At 40.0% G+C, this 21,583-nt stretch overlaps 1 protein-coding gene across 4 annotated transcripts in view; it reads right to left on the reverse strand.

The window, feature by feature from the left end:
• Positions 1-21,583, reverse strand: part of PTPRG (protein tyrosine phosphatase receptor type G) — a 735,948-nt gene that overhangs the window by 545,806 nt on the left and 168,559 nt on the right. For all 4 annotated transcript variants that reach the window (XM_063661893.1, XM_054483420.2, XM_063661892.1 and 1 more), the window contains exon 2: positions 5,105-5,209. In XM_063661893.1, the coding sequence (XP_063517963.1) occupies positions 5,105-5,209 (105 nt within the window). The remainder of the gene's footprint in view (positions 1-5,104; positions 5,210-21,583) is intronic.

Consider the following 21,583-nt stretch of genomic DNA (forward strand, 5'->3'; position numbering starts at 1 on the left):
AGAAATGGTCCCCTTGTACTGATTCTTAGAAGCTATTTCTACACAGGGGAAAATGAGATACCGATTATTAAAACTGTGAAAAATGAAACAGAATTAAGTTTAAAAAAAAAAAAAAAAGCAGAGGAAGGGAAGAAACTACCACCTGTTTTTCTCTAGTCTTTGAGGGGCAAGACAGAAAATAACTTTATATATAAAAATGCCTCTGGCCGGGTGTGGTGGCTCACGCTTGTAATCCCAGCACTTTGGGAGGCCAAGGCAGGCAGATCACCTGAGGTTAGGAGTTCAAGACCAGCCTGGCCAACATGGTGAAACCCCATCTCTACTAAAAATACACAAATTAGCTCGGAGTGTGGTGGTGCACACCTATAATCCCAGCTACTTGAGAGGCTGAGGCCTGAGAATTGCTTGAACTCAGGAAGCAGGGGTCGGCGGGGCTGCAGTGAGCTGAGATCGTAGTACTGCACTCCAGCCTGGGCGACAGAGCAAGATCCTATCTCAAAAAAAAAAAAAAAACCCTCAACTTTCTACTTGAACTTACTCTAGATTTATGATTTATTTTTCATTTCTCTTTCCTGCATTGATGACCTGCCTAGCATGTGTTACTCTTTGTGCAATAATTATAGAAGCTGTGGGCAAACTCCAAAATTCATGAGCTACCATCACCTCAAGAAAGACAGAAATATACTTTAGTTGAGTAAAATTCATAGAAATTGTTTTATTATTTCCAATGAGATACTATTAAACTACTGATTTTTTCAGTACAATTCTATATGAAACATAACTCATTCCCATTTTTGCCTACTATGTTGGTACAAGGAAAAAGAAATCCAAAGATATAATGCAATCATCAAATTACATTGCTATTATTATGTCAACAATAACTTATATTTATGTTCCATTTCATACCTTCTATGATGTTTTCATGTCAAAATCAGACACTATGTCCCCCTTTTTTACTAGCAGATGAAATTAAGATCCAGAGAAACAACGCATCTTCCAATGACCACAAGAGAACTCTAATACATATCTCCAGGTTCCTCAATAAATAGTTCTCTATGCTAAAATTACAGGTATTCACAAAGGCATTGTTTGATAGGCCTATAAATGTAAAGTTTAACATTTCAAAAATAAATAAGGTGTCTGCATTTTCCAAGGTGATGCAGTGAAGTGGAAATAAAGTAGGCTAGTCTTAAAATGAGAAGTGAAAATTTATACCAGACTAACATCTGCTAAAAACCCAGGCTATATTACTATAAGCAGGAGTTGGCAAATATTTTCTCTCTTTTTTTTTTTTTTTGAGACAGAGTCTTGCTCTGTCACCCAGGCTGGAATATACAGTGGCACAATTTCAGCTCACTGCAACCTCCACCTCCCAGGTTCAAACAATTCTCTTGCGTCAGCCTCCCGAGTAGCTGCGATTATAGGTGCCCACCACCACACCCAGCTAATTTTTGTATTTTTAGTAGAAATGGGGTTTCACCATGTTGGCAGGTCTCGAACTCCTGACCTCATGATCTGCCCGCCTCGGCCCCCCAAAGTGCTGGGATCACAGGTGTGAGCCACCACACCCGGCCAGCAAACTTTTTCTGTAAGAGGCCAGATATAGTAATATTCTAGGCTTTTCACCATTACTAGATATTTAATATTCAATATTACCAGATATTCAATATTACTGGAATAGTAACATTCTAGGTCTCTGTCACAACCACTCAGTTCTGCAACTGTAGCACAAAAGCAGCCATAGATAATATGCAATGTGATGGGTGTGCCTGTGTTCTGGTAGAATTTATTTTACAAAACACAGCTGCAGTTTGTAGTTTGCTGACCGCTGAACTTGAGGGTAGTCTGCTTAACCCTCATGCCCAAATCCCAAATAGGCACCCCTTGAGAATTATGGCTGACAGAATCTAACTTGTTCAGCTCTCAGAACTATCCAGTCATCACCCACTGTCAATCGCAACACTTGTGCATTCCAAAACCAACATTAATTGCAGCAAAAGTAATAGTAACAGTCTCAAAAATAAGCAAGAAGTAATATTAACTACTTACTTTATGCCAGAGACTATGTTAACGTTTTCTTTTTTTTTTTCTGAGACAGAGTCATGCTATGTCACCCAGGCTGGAGTGCAGTGGGCGCGATCTCGGCTCACTGCAAGCTCCGCCTCCCAGGTTCACGCCATTCTGCTGCCTCAGCCTCCCCAGCAGCTGGGACTACAGGCGCCCACCACCATGCCAGGCTAATTTCTTTTTGTATTTTTAGTAGAGACAGGATTTCACCGTGTTAGCCAGGATGGTCTCGATCTCCTGACCTTGCGATCCGCCCACCTTGGCCTCCCAAAGTGCTGGGATTACAGGCATGAGCCACTGCGCCCGGCCTATGTTAATGTTTTCACAAACATCATCTCACTGAATCCCCGTAACAATCCTATGTGGTAAGTGCTATTAATCATTCCCATGCCATAGTTTTCCAACATCATCAAGTTATTAACAAAACTTCGCTTTGAACTACGGTTTGTCTATATGACTTCAAAATTCATACTCTCACACACTGCACCCCTAAAGCACCCATGGCATTATCTTAGGAGGAAATAAGACAAATCAGAGAATTTGAGGCCCCAGATTAAAATCTAGACTATTAAAGCAATCTTTCAGGAACTGCCTGCTTCATTTTGCTAAATTTAGAAACATTTCCCTCATAAAAAATGAGCCTTTTTTTTTGTCAGTCCCACTTTTCAAGCAGCATTTATATCCGGAGGACTATGCCTGCAGCTAATAGTCCCACATCTCATTTGCTGTGGTTTTAAGGTGCTGGTCTGATGTACCCAAAGTAACAGGCCCCAACTCTTACTTCTTCCTGGCCTTTTTTACACATTGGCCAAATGCTAAGGAATGTCTGTGATGAACTCCAAGCCTTCTTGACATGAGAACCAATACTGCACCACGTTAGCATGAGCCAACCATAGATACTGTCGAATTATCAGGAAGAACTGTTGCAAGCATAAGAACTTTATACCATCAGTTGATATCTGTCCCATTCTATTCTTCTTTTACTCTTATTTTTTCCATTATGCCTAACAAATGACTTCATTCAGTCTTCCAAACCAGTCCACATCCTTCCAAGCAATTCCTCAAATGACTCTCCTATCTGATTTCTAGGAAAAAAATCAACTGGAACAAGGGTTCACAAACTGTATAACCTGTGGACCCTATCCAACCAGCCACCTGTTTTTGCACAGCCTGCAAAGCAAGAATGGTTTGTATATTTTTTAATGAATGAAAAAAAATCAAAAGAAGAATATTTCCTGACACATGAAAATTATAAAATTCAAATTCCAGTAAATTTGATAAGTAAATTTTTATCAGAGCACAGCCAGTCTGTCCAGAATTGTCAGTGGGTACTTTTAAGCTACAATGGCAGAGTTGGGCAGTTCCAACAAAGACGATATGGCTTTTGATGTTTGTTACCTGGATCTTTTCAGAAAAAGTGTGCCAACTCTTGAATTTGAACTATTAGCCCTTCTACTACTGGAGGCAATACCCAAATTCAGACACAATGCATTCCAGAAATACAAAATGGAGACTTCTGAAGTCTACCAAAGTTAAAGACATCAACAATCACTCCATCACAAAGATGGCATCACTTATGGTCATTCTTAACTACATAATGGGAAAAGTTTAAGGGCTTTCATCTCTTCAGTGCCATTTGCACTTGGACATGCTAATGGGATATAACTTCCAATTTCCTGACTAACAGCATTATTATTCTAAATTAATGAACTGTAAATAGCAAGCCACTTTGTGCCTCCTCCTGACTGATGTCAGAGGCACAGAGTACAAAATGATAAATTTTCTTTGGGTTTCTTGGCAAGATGCTATATATATATGTAATTTTGGCTTTCATCTGCCAATTTCCTTCATTTATCAGAAATGGTGACAAAAAGCCTCTAATTAGATAATTCTAATCACAAGGTACTGGGTGTGATGGAAGACTTCAGAATCACTATCTGTTCACTGCAAAACAAAACAGATAGGATATTCTCCCTGCAGGGGCAGCAGATTTATCAATAGACAAAAGGATGCAAAAAGCCAATAGATAAGGTATAATTAAAGATCAGACCTATAAATTTTACACTGACACAAATTTAACAGGATTTGCTGGGAGAAATTCAGGATTTAAACCCGAGCACCATTATGAAAAGAATACTTTCAGTTCTATATGCAACAACACTGCATAATACATAGATTTATTATTAAGACTAATACTCCATGCCTCCAAGCTCTTTCATAGAAGGAGTTTGAATTATTCAGTGCCAAAGTAATTTCCAAAGTGGTCTATCTTACTCAAGCATTCCTTAATTAGCTTTAATACATTTTCCATATATTTTTGAGCATCAAAAATCTCTTCTAGAAATAACAATCCACCTCTCATATTTTGGGAGTTGTGGGAAGCCTAATCCAGAAAAGTCTATCCCTAGTTTTAGGTCTTCATTTTTGTCCCCTTAAAATGTGAGAAAATTATTTGCAATGTAACATTCAACATAGTTAGAACAATGCTCTCTCCCTTCATTAGCTCAAAGGGTAAAAGTAAAAATAAAAATGAAAAGGACTGCAGATTACCATCGAGTAGACAGCTAAAATATATTCAAAGAACAAGATGTGATTTAAAAATAAAGTTGCATTTCTTGGCTTAGAGCCTAATAGAGCATTCTGATATCTGATGTCTGTAATGTTTAGCAGACATTTAGCAGCTCAAGACTAGCCATATATTTTCTGCTGTCTGAAATCACAGCCCCTGAAAAAACAGAAAAGACAAGACTACGTCTTTCAGAAAATTACAAGTTTGGTACAATAACTCATTAACAGTAAAGTTCAAAAATAAATGCAAATTGAGGGGAAAACAGGTTGAGGAAACAGGTGGTAGAGATAAATTAAGGTACTTATAACCTCCAGGAAAAACAGGCTCGAATATTTCAACTTTCGGTGAACTATGAAAGATTTGAGCAAACAGAACTCAGGCATAAAAGTGATTCAAAGTGTGCTTTCAAGTGAGTTGAATGGGATGTTAACTGGCCTGTGTGATCTCCACTAGAACAACTGGACTTACCAGAGTAGGCCCAGTACGGGTCGCCTGAAGCCTTGCGCCTGCGGATCTGCACTGTGCTGCCGTGTCTATTCTCGTGCAGGGCCCCAACGTAGCCTTCTGTCAACGCTGGAAAAGAGGGAGACCCACAATGAGACAAAGGCAGCACCCCACTGGATACAGGAAGGCTGTCAAATGAACACCATTGGGTGACTTCGTAGAATCATAGTCCTTGAGGCTGACTGACTAGAACCAACTTATTTTACCAAAAAAAAAAAAAAAAACTATAGGAAAGTTCAGACAAATTATTATTATTAATGTTAGGAATCGTTGACAAGGAAACAAACTTTACTTTGCGCCAAGAAGTGCAGTACACTAAGCACTTCATATACATTATCTTATTTGATCTGCAAAACACCACCAGGCAGTACAAACAGTGATCCCAATAATGGGGCCCTTTTATGGATAAGCAAACTGAAGCTTCAACAACAGAAAGAACTTTAACTTGACCAAGGTAATACATACAACTAACTGGTAGACTTCAGTTCCAACTGCATGTATAAGTTTATGACCTGTGTGTAAAGACCCTCGGGCCCCATTTGATCTTTACAGAGCCAGGGTCATTCTATCTCTTTTACAGATGGAGGAACTAAGGAGCACAAAGTAACTGGCCCCAGGTCACACAGTAGGTATGCAGTAGATGAGAAAACCAGACTTAAGCATCCCTGCATCAAAGCCAGCCACCCAAACACAGGACAATCTGAAACCTAGGAGACTCCTTGTGATTAGTACCAGTCTTTCACATCCTTTGGGCCACTAACAGTCACCTGTGGTGCCAGAAGATATGAAACAAGAAAGCTTCCAAGGCCCACAACACCCAGAAAAGAAACACTGATTAGTGATGTATATTTGAAATCTGAAAATCATTTCCATCCACCAAGCAACAGCAAAAATACTACTCTCATCCATTATGGAGAGCTTCCATCTGCTTCCTATAGTGTTCAAAGCCCTCTCTTCCCAGCTACCTCATGGATGCAGATTTCTTTTGTTGTGAGCCCACACCTGAAAACACTGATGTGTAAGAAGACAAATGTCACAGGTGCCTCAAAATCCAAAACAAAATGGAATTATACGCAAACAATATACCCCAGCTGACTATGATAACATTTAAATGCACCTAAACAAAAGCAAGCGTGCTTTCAAAGAGAAAAAAAAAATTTTAAGAAAATTTTGGGAAGCTGTATATTCAATTGCGGACAAAGATGGGACCAGGAAAACACAACACATTCTGTATTCCAAATTAGCCAATGGACTAATATCACAAGATACCATTAGCCTTTTTGACAATGTGACAGTCATGAAGAAAAATTAAGAAACGTGTAGAGTACTTTATGCTTACACTTCAGTTAAAAAGACTAGCATTAAAAGATGTAATGCTTGAACAAAAGTATTCCACACAGATGAGCCCTTTAGAGGGAAACAAGAATCCTATAAATTCTCAACACACGCCTAAAAAGTAAACCTGGTGTCATTTACGTCTGCTCATTGGTCCTCAAAGAAAATTCATGTCAAAATCTAAGCTTCCACTCATTTTTCAAGTACAAGGAAGGTTTAGGTGTCTTCCATCCAAACCATTCTACAAATAATTATTCCCCATTAATACTTCCTCTTTCCATCAAAACAGTGAGTAAAACACTGTCTTGACTATGTTAGTAATAAATGTGGCTTCCATTAGGGTATGTGGTTGAGCCTCAATTTCCTTGACTGTAAAATGGACCTAAAAATAGCAGCCTTCTAAGACTGTTAAAAAGATAACGCAAGTTATGGTGAGCAGAGCACCTAACTCAGCATTGGGCATATACTGCTTTCAGTTTTGTTTTTTTTTTTGAAACAGCGTCTTGCTCTGTCAAACAGGCTGGAGTGCAGTAGCAAGATCATGGTTCACTGCAACCTTAACCCCTGGGTTCAAGCAATCCTCCCAACTTAGCCTCTTGAGTAGCTGGGAACATCGGCGCAGGCCACCATGCTCAGCTGATTTTTTATTTTTGTAGCTGATCTTAAACTCCTGGGCTCATGCAATCTTCTCACCTGGTCCTCCCAAAGTGTTGGGATGGCAGGCATGAGCCACTGCACCCAGCCCTAGTGCTTTTTAGTGTCCGACAACATAAAGGAAATTTGCTGTAGAGGATCTGTTTTGTAATAATCATATCCCCGCTCCAGCTAGCTGTGTGTCACGCATTGGACAGCTAACCCGTCACCACCAATGTTAGCTCTAGGGGTGAGCCTTGTTTGGTTCAAGCCAGTCAATCACTTTCAACCATTCTCGTGGCCCCAGTGATGCATTCAGGTATGGGCACACTGGCCAATCAGAGATTCTTCTTTCTTCCTGAAGGTATTAGACAAGGTGGAAGCCTCGGAGGGGTGGTTGAGGACCAAGTAAGGGATTAACAGAGGACCTTAAAAATAGAACCAAGGCAGGGGGACCAAAAAATCAATTCTGTTGACAAAATGTAACCCCTGCCAGCCTGGGTAACAAGGCGAAACCCTATCTCTACAAAAAATAAAAAAATTAGCGCGTGTGCCATCCTGGCTAACACGGTGAAACCCTGTCTCTACTAAAAATACAAAAACAAAATTAGCCGGGCGTGGTGCCGGCGCCTGTAGTCCCGGCTACTCGGGAGACTGAGGCAGGAGAATGGCGTGAACCCGGGAGACGGAGCTTGCAGTGAGCCGAGATGGCGCCACCACACTCCAGCCTGGGAGACACAGTAAGATTCTGTCTCAAAAAAAGAAAAAAAAAAAAAAAAATTAGAGTGTGTGGTGGCACACGTCTGTAGTCCCAGCTACTTGGCTGGCTGAGGTGGGACGATAGCGTGAGCCAGGGAGGCTCCAGTGAGCCGTGATTGTGCCACTCCACTCCAGCCTGGGCAACAGAGTGAGACCCTGTCTCAAAAAAAAGGAAAGAAAGTTAAATAAAATAAATAAAATATTTAAACCTTGGACAAAGCTGATTTGAAGCTAGCCCTCTCTGAGGGTCTATTTTTACTGGGACCAGTTTTACCTGCTAAAGCACATTTTGCTGTCTTTTGTACCAAAGAAGATCCTCAAATGACACCCATCGTGTGCTTTAAACCATTACTTGAAATCCTGGTCATGAATTTCTCCACCCATAAAAGGCCATTGTTGTACTAGAGCTCTCTTAACCCTGGGCTACTTTAAAACAAACCAACCAACCCTATGCCTTCGACTTCACCCCAGACAAAACATATACATCACAGTGTGGTATAAGGAATTGGACTTGAGCAACAGGACTGCCTGTCTAAAGGTAATTCACTTAAGGCAGAAGTAAAAGGTACGGTTCTGCTACATACGACAAGAGGTAACCGAAGGGACAGGGCCATCCCAAGAAGGTAGGTTAATCTTATCTTCCTCACACTACCCAAAGTATTGAGGTACAGTGTGGGTTTTCCACAGCAAGATCAGAATGGGCAGGAAAACTGGCTTCTAAAGGACATGCTGCATGGCGTACGATGGGCTCTAAGCTCCGTGGAAATAGGGCACAGGCATATTCCTGAACTACTACTGTCAACCTACCACTCACAATGGAAATCAGTGCATGGTATGTGTTCATCAACAGTGAGGGAATGGCAGCCAGGTGCGAGACTCACGTCTGTAATCCCAGCACTTTGGGAGGCCAAGGTGGGGAGATCATGAGGTCAAGAGATCGAGACCATCCTGGCCAACATGGTAAAACCTCGTCTCTACTAAAAATACAAAAATTAGCCGGGCATGGTGGTGCACCTGTAGTCCCAGCTACTCGGGAGGCTGAGGCAGGAGAATCGCTTGAACCCAGGAGGCAGAGCTTGCAGTGAGCCGAGATGGCGCCACTGCACTCCAGCCTGGCGACAGAGCAAGACTCCATCTCAAAAAAAAAAAAAAGAGTGAGGGAATGAATGAACACATGAAAGATCAAAAAGCTGATGGTTTCTGAGTTCTAGAGGGTAGTGATAGTAAGAAAATGTGTGTATCTATGCATGTTATGTGCCTGTTTACATAAGCCACAGGCAAAAACACCACCCAGAACCTCACTGACTCTCTAGCCACACTGCCCACCTATCAGAAACAGCAAGCACTTAATACATGAAGCAAAAAGAAAATGGCCCTGAGTGACCAACAAGCAATTCTTTAGGGAGGCAATTGTTCAGAAATGAACAGGGTAGGACTTTTAACCTTGGCACCATATTTTATTTTTTAACTAAACTACTCACTAAAGGTGACTATATTTAGTTTTCCCTTTTATTCCATCTCTGTCAATAATGTGTGACCTCTCCCCCTCCCCTATCTGTAAGGACATAATCAAGTAATGTGCCAAATGATAAAATTTCAGTCAATGAAAAACTGCATATATAATGCTGGTCCCATGAGATTATAATAAGGTATTTTTTACTGTACCTTTTATGTGTTCGGATATGTTTAGATACACAGATACTTACCATTGTGCTACAATTACCTACAGTATCCAGGACAGTAACATGTTGTACAGGTTTGTAGCCTAGCAGCATTAGGCTACACCATATGGTCTAGGTGTGTAGTGGGCTGGCTATTCCATCTAAGTTTGTTAAGTACACTCTATGATGTTCGCACAACAAAAGCGTCTGAGGACTAATTATCATTATTACTGGCACTCACATAATTTAAAATAAGAAAACATTTTAAATCCTCTCCTCAAATGCATTTTAGTCGACAATGCTGTGATTTTTTTAAAAAACCAACTTTTAAAACTATTATTTGAACAGCAGTCAAAAAGTATATATAGAGTATATTAAGCAACTTAATATTTTATTGGCAAGGAGCAGTGATTTGCAAATAGAAACAGTCTGTGGTTCCCAAGTAAAGATACAGAGTCAGCACACCAAAATTCAATCAATTTTAATACTCTTTGTACTCTTCTAAGCTCAAACAGACAACCCAAAGGCGGTGTGGCAATGATATGGTATGGCTATGAATCATGCTATTGATTTTCAATATCTTCTGTGCAGAAAATTAAATTATGCAAATGAATGCCTTTACGGATCCTCACCTTAATGTGAAATTGCATACTTGCTTATGTCAGCAACTTAATTACACAATTAAAATGGAGCATGCTTATGAAAATATGTAGTTTCACTCTTCAGAATAGACAATAAGTGTAAATCTGCCTATGGTTATCATGTGAATAACAAGAGGGAAGACATGGTGTTATGCAAACATATATTCTACCAAGTGCTACAGCACCAAGCCCACTATGGTTTATGGAGGGGAAGTCGTTTTTCAGTGAAAAGCTTAGGAGGACTTTTAGTCATGTTATAGCACAGCGAGAAATTGGAATATCAGTTATGTAAGACACAGGGAAGCCCAGCAGTATATGCTGTACATTGCTGCATTCTCCTCCTCAAAGAGGTCATCTCTAATGACATTTTAACCAACACACACACACACACACACACACACACAGAGACACCCACGGCCTGACAAACCTGAGCATCAGGAATATCAAATTTAAGTAGTCTCAATAGTCTAATAATGAAATGGGTTTAGAAAGGAGGAATACAGTGACTCCCATCATACAGGAAAATTTGAGTCTCACAATTTTGACAAGATAAGAGTGGATATTTCAAAACCAATAGCATTAACTAACCAATGATGCTTACGTCTCACTCAGCAGGAGGAATCTTAAGTTGGTTGCTAGGCAGAGAGCTAAATGAGTGACAGGTATTTTCATCAGGGAGTTTCCATAAACTCTATCTCTTCTCAGAACTTCTACTGAGCCTACCTCATTTCCAGCCTGAAGCAAAAAAAGATAAAAATATTTCCAGACCCAAAGGCCCAATTTCTTCCTACAAAAATATCCTAAGAGTCACCTACTACTGAAGATATCAACGCAACTGTTTCCTATGTGCCTTATTTAATTTCCCAGAGCCACCGGACATAGTTTATAAGAATAAATGTTTTTATTCCAGAATAAAAAAGCAGATGTGTATCCCATCTGCCTTAACTGTGTCTTTGGGAGGATTCTGTGTAATCCTTACTCTCAGTGTTTCACAGAAATATTGACTTGCGGGGAAAAAAGACTTGCAAGCTGTGTTAACTCTTCTGTGTTAATTTGCAGGCTAAACACTTTTCATACAGAGAGCCCGGCTCCTCTGAATACCACATGAAACAGCATTCTTGACATAGATGTTTTTTCTTAAGTTTTACTCTCAGAGAGATTAAAGGGTCACTGAGTCTATATTGAATATGAATAAATGTTGTTACATAATATATCCATAGGGAATATTTTTCCTACAAGATTACAAATGCATGATTGAAATTAGAGTACAATGAATGTCTTACTGTTTTTGACAAAGGTGGTCCATTTACATATAGATTTGTGTATATGAATGTGAATGAAAGTCTGAGGTGTCCACCAAGAAAAGAAGATACATGGCCACAAAGGATTCCAAAATAACCCCGGCATTCGTCCACAACGCAGGTTCATCTGACTGTATTGAACCAGCCATGTGGACTTGACCTCTGCTATGTCATTATCTCCTACAGGGAAAAGTGATTATATGACAAAGGTTATGCAAAGGTGAAAGCAGAGTAAGTCTGTGATGAGAACATCCCCAAGTTCCATCTACAATATGGCTGCACATCCTGTGATCAAAGGAAACCAGTGTAGTAACACATAAGGGTATTTCTCATTAACTGTATGTCCAATTCTAGGTCATTCCAAAGGACTCAGAAGCCTGGGAGAATAGGTCAGCTTCCATCTAAAATTGAAAGCATCAAAACAAAGAAATTCTGGTTCTCCAGTGCCAAAATGAAAACTACCTAGGGTGATGGGTGGGTGGTTCTCATATACGGAGTCCTAGTTCTTCTCCCAGATATACTGCCAAAACATAAGCCCACTAAAAACAAGCAACAGGCACTCACATTTTCAAATCTAGAACGAAGATATCCAGATTGGCAGACAAGCAGTTAAGTAGGTTGTTTGTATCTATTTTAACGGCACATATAACAAACAAATTAAAGATCCCTCAAGGATGGTGAAATCTCCATCGAGCACAATTTTCTCTAAATTTTAAAGAGCATTTAAGAACTTTAAATCCCACACAATAGTCTGAAATGAATAAATCCTTTTTTATGCCTACAATGGGCAAAAGTATCAAATTACAGTTAAAAGTAATTAAATATTCTGATCAACCTCTCATTTCCTTTGTGCCTGTATTTCAATCAGTTGTAGTAAAATGTGCTCGGTGAGTGTCCCAAAAAGTAGAATCAAAAAGTGTGTTCCTTTGTAACCACTGCATTATAAATGGTCCTTCTAGTTGTTTGTGATACTGAGCTAACCTCAAATACAATAGATTACATTACAGTAGATTACCTATTTTATCATATTCAAATATACTTATTGTTTCAACTATAAAAAGTTTTTTTCATCACCTTACAGGAATAAAGAGACCTAATATAGAGCCATGATGTTTTTTAAGTAAAATAAAGTACTAAAACTCAGAGGCAATTCAAGGGAAAGAGGAATCACACAGCAATGTCGTATCCTAGAGGGAAAAAGAAACAGAAAAAAAAGCATTGTAAAAATGAGCTAAGCCAGGGAGAGAACAAAATACTGAAGTCCTCTATTATTTTACTCTTAAATAATGTCAGTTACAAAGGGCAGAATCTATTAAAAAAAAATAAATAAGGGCTAAAAGGGACAAAACATTGGAGTCATTCCTCTGCCATTAACTGTCAGTTTTAAAACTTCAGAAATTAAAAAATACACACCTTCCAACAGATCTCAGAAAAGATACACTTATAAAACTGATTTACAATGGACCTCATTATACATTTGTGATGAAAATCTGAAAAATACCATGGTTCTCTCTTTCTCAGAGGCACCTTCCTAAAAAAATTTGGGCTCACGGCATCAAATATCAAACAGAAATAAAACGACTACTCTTTCAGGCCATTTTACTACTGTTTGATTCTCAAGGAATCAAATCTCCTGATTCTATAATATTACCAGGAAAATGAAGATTAGTGACGGGCAGTGTTGGCATAATATCAAATGCCACAGACCTGTACTTTCCATTTTACAATTGTGGCATCTCTTTAAATCTTTATGGCCAACAGAAATGGCAAACAGCAGAGAGATTGCATGCTGGTGGCCACCATGCTGAACACGGCCACCCATCTGAACTTTTGTTTCACCCACTGTACATGTATGCATGGGTGTATGTGTATTGCATTAGTTGCCAGTGTGGAAAACCCCAGGAGAGAACACCAATATCTGTATTTTTGTTTTTTTTAAATGCGAGAGCTGGGTCACATTCCCAAATGGCAACAATATGCTATGTGAATAGCAAGTTAACTCTTTAGAGAAGAGTCATGAATATCCAGCTAGCTGCCTTCTCCACCCAGTCCCACTTGTTCATTTGTATTTCTTAGAGAGTCCCTGTGGCCATCTGTGTTTGCACCCATGGCCTGGCCCAATAATAAGTTATTTACTAAGCCAAGTCAATTATTGCCTATGAGGAAGCCATCATTAAAATTACCATCAATACACAAGCTCATGTAATTCTTCCAATAGTCCTGTAGCTTAGGTACAATTATTCAGAAAAGGTATGTTACTTACACAAGAACACATAGGTCTGAACCAGATGTTACTCTCAATCCTCTATAACTGACACTATAGTACAACTATACTTCACAAAATTGAATTTTAGGCATCATAAAAATATCTGTGAGTTGATATGAATAGCTACTCCACTTGCTCAAAGGTAAACAAACATCACAAGTGAAAAATTTCTACATGAGCCTCATAAAACTAAAAATGTAACAATTCCAAAAGACAGAAGTTGTCTAGGTTAGTCTTTCCACCACTATTGGCAATTGTCTAAGATAAAATCATGTTCCCAATATTATTCACAGTAAAATGTAGAGTGATTTTTCTAACTTCCAATTACAACTACACAAACTTTGGTTACTGTCTATAAATAAGAAAGTCATTTCCAAGCCAAGCAGAAATATGTATCAAATTGATCACAACCAGGAACAGATTTCTTTGTTCTTTCTCCACTCCCACTGCTTCACTCGACTAGCCTTACAAAAAATTTTTTTTTCAAATAGGCCAAGTCCCATCACTTTGGAAGGTCAACCAGGGAGGAGAGCTTGAGCCCAGGAGTTTGTGACCAGTCTAGGCAACAAAGCAAGACCCCATCTCTACACAAAAAAAAAAAAAAAAAAAAAAAAAAAAAAAAAAAAGCAACAAAGCAAGACCCCATCTCTACAAAAATAAAAATAAAAAGTAGCCAGGCAAGGTGGTTCCAGCTATTCAGGAGGCTGAGACGGGAGGATCACTTGTGCCCAGGAGTCTGAGGTTGCCATGAGCCGTGATGGCACCACTGCAGCCCAGCCTGGGCAACAGGGCAACACCTTGTCTCAAAAATAAAATAAAAACGAAAAAGTAAGCATTAAGTTACAACTTGAGTTAAGGAAGCAAATAAGACAGTGACATGTTGATTAATAAATTATCTTGATTCATGTTATCTTTCATTTAAAATGTGTAATTGTGACTGCCTAACACATTTTTATCCATGAGAAATAAGCTTCATAACATAGGCCTTTTATATAGTTGAGTCATTTTTACGTACACATTCCGTGTGGAATATTGAATGAAATAGGTATTTTTTTTTATAGAAATGGACAAAGAAGCCCTATGTAAATGTGGTTGGGTACCCATTTTAAAACCTCAGCATGGGCCGGGCGCGGTGGCTCACGCCTATAATCCCAGCACTTTGGGAGGCCGAGGTGGGTGGATCACGAGGTCAGGAGATCGAGACCACGGTGAAACCCCATCTCTACCGAAAATACAAAAAAAATTAGCGGGGTACGGTGGCGGGCGCCTGTAGTCCCAGCTACTCGGGAGGCTGAGGCAGGAGAATGGCATGAACCCGGGAGGTGGAGCTTGCAGCAAGCCGAGATCACGCCACTGCACTCCAGCCTGGGCAACAGAGCAAGACTCCGTCTTAAAAAAAAAAAAAAACCTCAGCATATCCACAACCTCCTGCAAAATGTGCCAGGAGCAAGCAGCTGATTAATAATTCCAGAACTTAGAAATGAGTAAGCTTCACAATAACAAAAATATCCACCAAGATAATCCCCAAACACGGTAGACAGTAGAAAACACCCTGAATGCACAAGCCCTAGGGCCTGCGTCTGGGGATCCAATACAGGGGACACTCCAACCATGACACCCCTTTGCTTAAAACACCGTATCATGAAGGGGGTGGACCTGATTCCAAAACTTTCCCCCGAGTAACCCCAAAGACCTCTGACTTCCAGAGCCAGGTTGAAGAAACCACTTGAACCCTGGCTGGTCAGCCACTCGATAGCCCATGGCCATCTATTCCCCAAGCTTTGTGCTTCTGGTCAGCAAACTATCTACTTCACCTCCAATACTCACCATCTGCTTAAGTAGCTCCTAACTCTTGCTTATCAAAAAGATAATTTCTAGGGAGTTTGGTAAGATTTAGGCAAGTTTTCATGGTCTCTCCATGACAGGATGCTGCCATGGCATTCAACAGTGTATACTCTACGCCGTTCCTGCCCTCTTGGAGCTTCCGGTTCACGAGAAAGGCAATCAATAAACACATAAAGCAAAAGTTGTATAATGGTTGAACAACACAAAAATGAAGTGAAACACACATGATACAGCCACAGAGAATACAAGCGGGGAAAGAATGTACGTAGAGAGAGAGAGAGGAGGCAGGGAAAGAAACATCATTTTAGTTGAGGGCATTGACAAGGAGAGATGATAGGGTTCAAAGACAGGGGAACAGCACATAGAAGGATGTTGAGGCTGGAAACAGGGTGGCATGAGGAGGCCTCCCTGCTAAATCTTGATGAGCTGGTGTTGGGGAGAAGTGGGAGGCTGAAGATGCACCAAGTCAGGATCCTTCAGGACCTTAAAGGAACTTAAGAAGGCAATGAAGGACCAACGTGGCAGTCAATATGGTCTGATATATGCTTTCCTTTAAAGCAGCATTATTAAGATATAATGGTTTTTAGTATAGTTACAGACTTGCATAAACCATTACTGTAATCTAATTTTAGAACATTTTTACCAATATATGCTTTGTAAAAATGACTCTGCTGGGCAGGGAACAGATTGGAGGGAGGCAGGCAAGAGCAGAAAGCAGTGGCTCCTCACCCCGATCCCCAGGGTGAGTCAAGACGAATCATCATTAAGTGTGTACTTCCACCTGTGCACAGGGGACTGGGGTGGGAGTGCTCCTGGAAAAAAAAGTTTGGAAAGCAAAACAAATATTCAACTCATCTATTTATATTTACTTGGCCAAATGCCTAATGAACGTGTTTTTAGATTTCTTTTGATATTATTTTTACAAACTTCACTTTTGCCCTTCTTCATCTGAATTAGGATTGTTCACAAAATGAACTGCTTAGACAGATCAATGGGAAAAAAAAAGATAACAGTTAATGAGAATCAAGCCAAATACAAGTATTCACAGAGAAAATAAGGAAAAGAAAGAATACACATTATTACTAAATTTTCCCTTAGCTATATAGTACATAAAACTACACCCTTGATATCATACAAGAAAAAAAACTTCTTGCCTGTATGATACTTGTAGAGGTACAGAAGGCTCTACTATGGATTTCAGAGGAACCTTACGTTAGTGATGATTAAAAAATTAAAAAAAAAAAAAAAAAGGCCGGGCGCGCTGGCTCATGCCTGTAATCCTAGCACTTTGGGAGGCCGAGGCAGGCAGACTGCCTGAGCTCAGTAGTTTGAGACCAGCCTGGGTAACACGGTGAAACCCCATCTCTACTAAAATACAAAAAATTAGCCAGGCGTGGTGGCATGCACCTGTAGTCCCAGCTACTCAGGAATCTGAGACAAGAGAATCACTTGAACCCAGGAGGCGGAGGTTGCAGTGACCTGAGATTGCACCACTGCGCTTCAGCCTGGGCAACACAGCGAGACTCCGTCTCATTAAAAAAAAAAAATCATTGTTTTAACATGAATGTGAGCACGGCCTCAACCTCAACTCTGCCTCCCAAAACAATTCTAAAAAGAACTTTTCCATAAGTCGGTGTGAGCACATCTAAGTAAAGCCTAATTAATAAATTAAATCTATGGTAAGTTGTCTCTGCACAATGAGAAAGACTCTGTCTTTAGCACCTGTTCAGGATGGCTCTATAATCATGCATGTGTATTCAGGGACAAATATGCTTTGGGTAGAAAAATACCAAATATACTGCTCTCTTCCTCACTCCAAGTCTGTAGGAACATTTCTTCCCCCTCAAACACAGGCCTCTCATCTGCTTTGTTTGATTCAATCAATGTAGGCCTGTCCCTGGCATTTCAAAGAAAAAAAAAAAAAAAAACTCAAGGAATTGGGGTTAGTATTGCCCAGGCAACCACTTTAATGTTGCTAGTCAGAATATCCCAGGGCTACAGGTTCATTTTTGTTATCTCCATTTTTATTAGGTGTTAGATTTGCTTCCTTTCCAGCAAGAATGAGGCTGGCTTTGTTCTCTTCAATTGCAGAAAGAAATCATCAGAAGAAATATCTTGCATTTTGCTTTGCTTGAAGAGGAGTTATTAACTTGAAATAACACAATACGAGTCTCAAGGAAAATAATTTAAAAGGGCTATTACAATCTTAAATAAAGTGATTTAATTTAAAAAATTCTAACCACATAAAAATTTTCGCTAGAGAACATCAAGATGGCTAAAGCACTTATCTCTAGGTCTGTTTAAATAGCTCTAAAAGCAATTTCTTAAATTAATTATATGGGGAAAAATGTTTTGCCTTTTTGGGAAGAAGAGCTATTTAACCAAAGTCCTTTCCTGATGAAGAAACTGCAGCTAATAAAAAAGTGGGGTTTGTTTCCTTTCTCTTTTTTGGCTATGCTTTTTTGAAAACCTCTGACCAATCATGCTATAAGATCCATCTGAAGAGTCAGAAGGAAAAGCAGTTTCATGACTTTGGAAAGCTCACATTCAAAATTGAAAGTTTCAGTTCAGTATTTTTCCCCCCCCTCAATATCTATTTGTATACAAGCAGCTTGGTGAAATCAATTTCAAGGAGACTTTTCAACTCTGAATTTAAATCCTTTTATGACTCTACAATACAGTCAATCAAACTTGGGATAGGAAGGAGAATAAAAAGACAGTTTCCTTTTTTATTTTTAATAAATACACTGAAGTTGAAGAGGAATTTTGTATCTTTGGGGGCTTCCCTATCAGGCAAAATTGAATGAAACGAACTGTTCCTTCGATTTATAGACAGCAAACAAGAAAGACATCGCATATGCAGTAAAATACTCTGGAAGAAATTGGGACAACCGGGTACCAAAGCCAAAGAACTGCAGATCACAGAACTCCTGGGTGAATTCTGAAAAACAAACACTCCTTTAAATATTACTTACAAAGGTTTATTAAACGGATTTGCTCTTAAATATCACCTCTGCATAATCAGTAAGTGAGTATTAAGTGAAAAGGTGAGAGAAATAGACGGTATTAGGAGCAAGTGGAAACCTCCAGTTTTTCTTGCATGCCTGTCCATTCTTATTCTGGTTAATCTATTCTTTGATATTTAACATAATGGAACCAAACGGTAGAAGAGAAAGAAGTCTGCAGATTTTAGGTATTTCAGAAATCATACATGATATCTGAGGTTTATTCAAGAACCAGTGTTTCAGAAAAAGCGAGAAAGAGAAAAAGCACTTTGTAAAATGCATTTAGGAAGTTTCTCTTTAATAGTCATGCTCTAACCAGAGAGTTCTTATTAAAATAATTTACCCAAAGTGAACAGATGTTGGCTGGGTGTGGTGGCTCATGCCTGTAATCGCAGTACTTTGGGAGGCCGAGGCAGGCGGATCACTTGAGCTCAGCTTGGGAAACATGGTAAGACCCATCTCTACAAAAAATACAAAAATTAGCCAGGTGTGGTGATGTGCACCTGTAATCCCAGCTACTTGGGAGGCTGAGGTGGGAGGATCGCTTGAGCCTGGCAGGCAAAGGCTGCAGTGAGCCGAGATTACACCACTGCATTCCAGCCTGGGTACAGAGCAAGACTTTGTCTCAAAATAAAATAAAACAAAACAAAAGTGAAGAGATGATCAATCCCAGGATGAAACAGTGGAGGGAACAGGGAAATGAGACTAAAGATATTGTGGCAGAAACAAAGATTTTTAATTTATGTTTTGGGAAGAAGTCAGGAATGCTTTTTAAAGCTCCATCTCAATGTCAAAGAAATAAATCCATTCCTAAAATTTGTCCTGTTCTACTTTAGTTGCTAAAATTCACAAAGAAAATGAGTAATGGTGCTGGTGATAGGTAATGCTTCTTTAGCACTTACCATGTACCAGGAGGCACTGTGCTGATCTATTCAACTGAAATATCTCATGTTAACCCTCACCAGAGCTTTCTGGGATAAATGCTCTCATTATTCCCATTTTAAAAACCAGGCAATCTAGGCACAGAATGATTAAGGGCCTTGCCAAAGTCACATGGCACATGACAGAGAAATGAATACACACCCAGACACTCTAAACAGATAGAGAAAGGGAAAGGAAGCTCCACTGGGACCCCCTAATTAAGTGTGAGGGGCTATAACATAGAAATGAGTCATGTAGATTTAGTTATTTCACAAAATATACAAAGTATAAAGACCCAAACATGAAATACCAATATAGAACATGTTTGAACTGACACAAAGTGACCTTTGACCTGGGTTTCTCCTGGACAATTCTAATTTCATAGAATCTGTCTCAAGAACACTACTAGGTACTTAAATGCCCAACCCTGTGTCCCACAAGAAACACAGTATGGTTTTGACTGTCCTTTTAAGAGATTTCACACTGTAAAAACCCTCTAGTGGCACTAAAAATACTATAATAAAAGTGATCATTCCTGAAAATTATTACAAGGCTTGTAAAGAGAATTCTAACACTACAGCCTACACAGGAAGGCATTATGCTAACACCAACTAACTGCTGCGAAAACAATTCACTTTCTTTAAAACAGAAAAAGGGAATGTTCCACGCAGGCATATGTTCACATTTTAACTGAGCAGTGGGGATAAGAAGCACCCTTCTAAATTGTGCTGTCCGACACAGTCGCCCCTAGCTAATGCAAGATTCCTTTTTTTTTTTTTTGAGACGGAGTCTCGCTCTGTCACCCACGCTGGAGTGCAATGGAGTGATCTCAGCTCACTGCAAGCTCCGCCTCCCGGGTTCATGCCATTTTCCTGCCTCAGCCTCCCAAGTAGCTGGGACTACAGGTGCTCGCCACCAGGCCCGGCTACTTTTTTGTATTTTTAGTAGAGACGGGGTTTCACCGTGTTAGCCAGAATGGTCTCAATCTCCTGACCTCATGATCTGCCCACCTCGGCCTCCCAAAGTGCTGGGATTACAGGCATGAGCCATGGCACCCGGCCTGCTAACACAGGATTTCAAATGCTTAGTAAGAAAAAAAAGGCAAAATATCTCATCAACGTTTTTAAAATTCGGATTACATGTCAAAATGACATTTTAGATATACTGGGTTATAGAAATTATTCTAATTAATTTCATCTGTTTCTTTTTACTTTTTATGGTAGCTGCTACAAAACTTAAAAGTACCTATGTGGGTCAGGCGCAGTGGCTTACCACTGTAATCCCAGAACTTTGGGAGGCCAAGGCAGGTGGATCACTTGAGGTCAAGAGTTCAAGACCAGCCTGGCCAACATGGTGAAATCCCCCGTCTCTACTGAAAATACAAAAATTAGCCGGACATGGTAATGGGCGCCTGTAATACCAGTTATTCAGATAGCTAAAGCAGGAGAATCACTTGAACCTGGCAGGTGAAGGTTGCAGTGAGCCGAGATCGCACCACTGCACTCTAGCCTGGGTGACAGGGCCAGACTGTCTCGAAAAAAAAAAGTACCTATGCAGTTCACGTTCCATTCCTACTGGACAGTGGAGAACTACAGAAAAAGCTGGAAAAATAAATGGGAAAAAGAAATCTCCATCTAGAATGTCTGGCATGTGTGGCTTTAAAGCCCTGCATAGCACTGTGAAAGGGAGCTTCTGACCGGGCACAGTGGCTCACGCCTGTAATCCCAGCACTTTGGGAGGCCGAGGTGGGCAGATCACGAGGTCAGGAGATTGAGACCATTCTGGCCAAACATGGTGAAACCCTGTCTCTACTAAAATACAAAAAAATTAGCTGGGCATGTTGGTGCGCACCTGTAGTCCCAGCTACTCGGGAGGCTGAGGCAGGGGAATCGCTTGAACCCGGGAGGCGGAGGTTGCAGTGAGCCGAGATTGTGCCACTGCACTCCAGCCTAGCAACAGAGCAAGACTCCGTCTCCAAAAAAAAAAAAGAAAGTGAGCTTCTGTGTCTCCTTCATGGCACACTTCCTACTAATGTTCCTGCCCCCAAGAACAAAACTAGTCAAACCCTCTGTCTTT

The sequence above is a fragment of the Pongo pygmaeus genome, chromosome 2 (genome assembly GCF_028885625.2).
Source record: "Pongo pygmaeus isolate AG05252 chromosome 2, NHGRI_mPonPyg2-v2.0_pri, whole genome shotgun sequence".
Classification (NCBI taxonomy): Eukaryota; Metazoa; Chordata; class Mammalia; order Primates; family Hominidae; genus Pongo; species Pongo pygmaeus.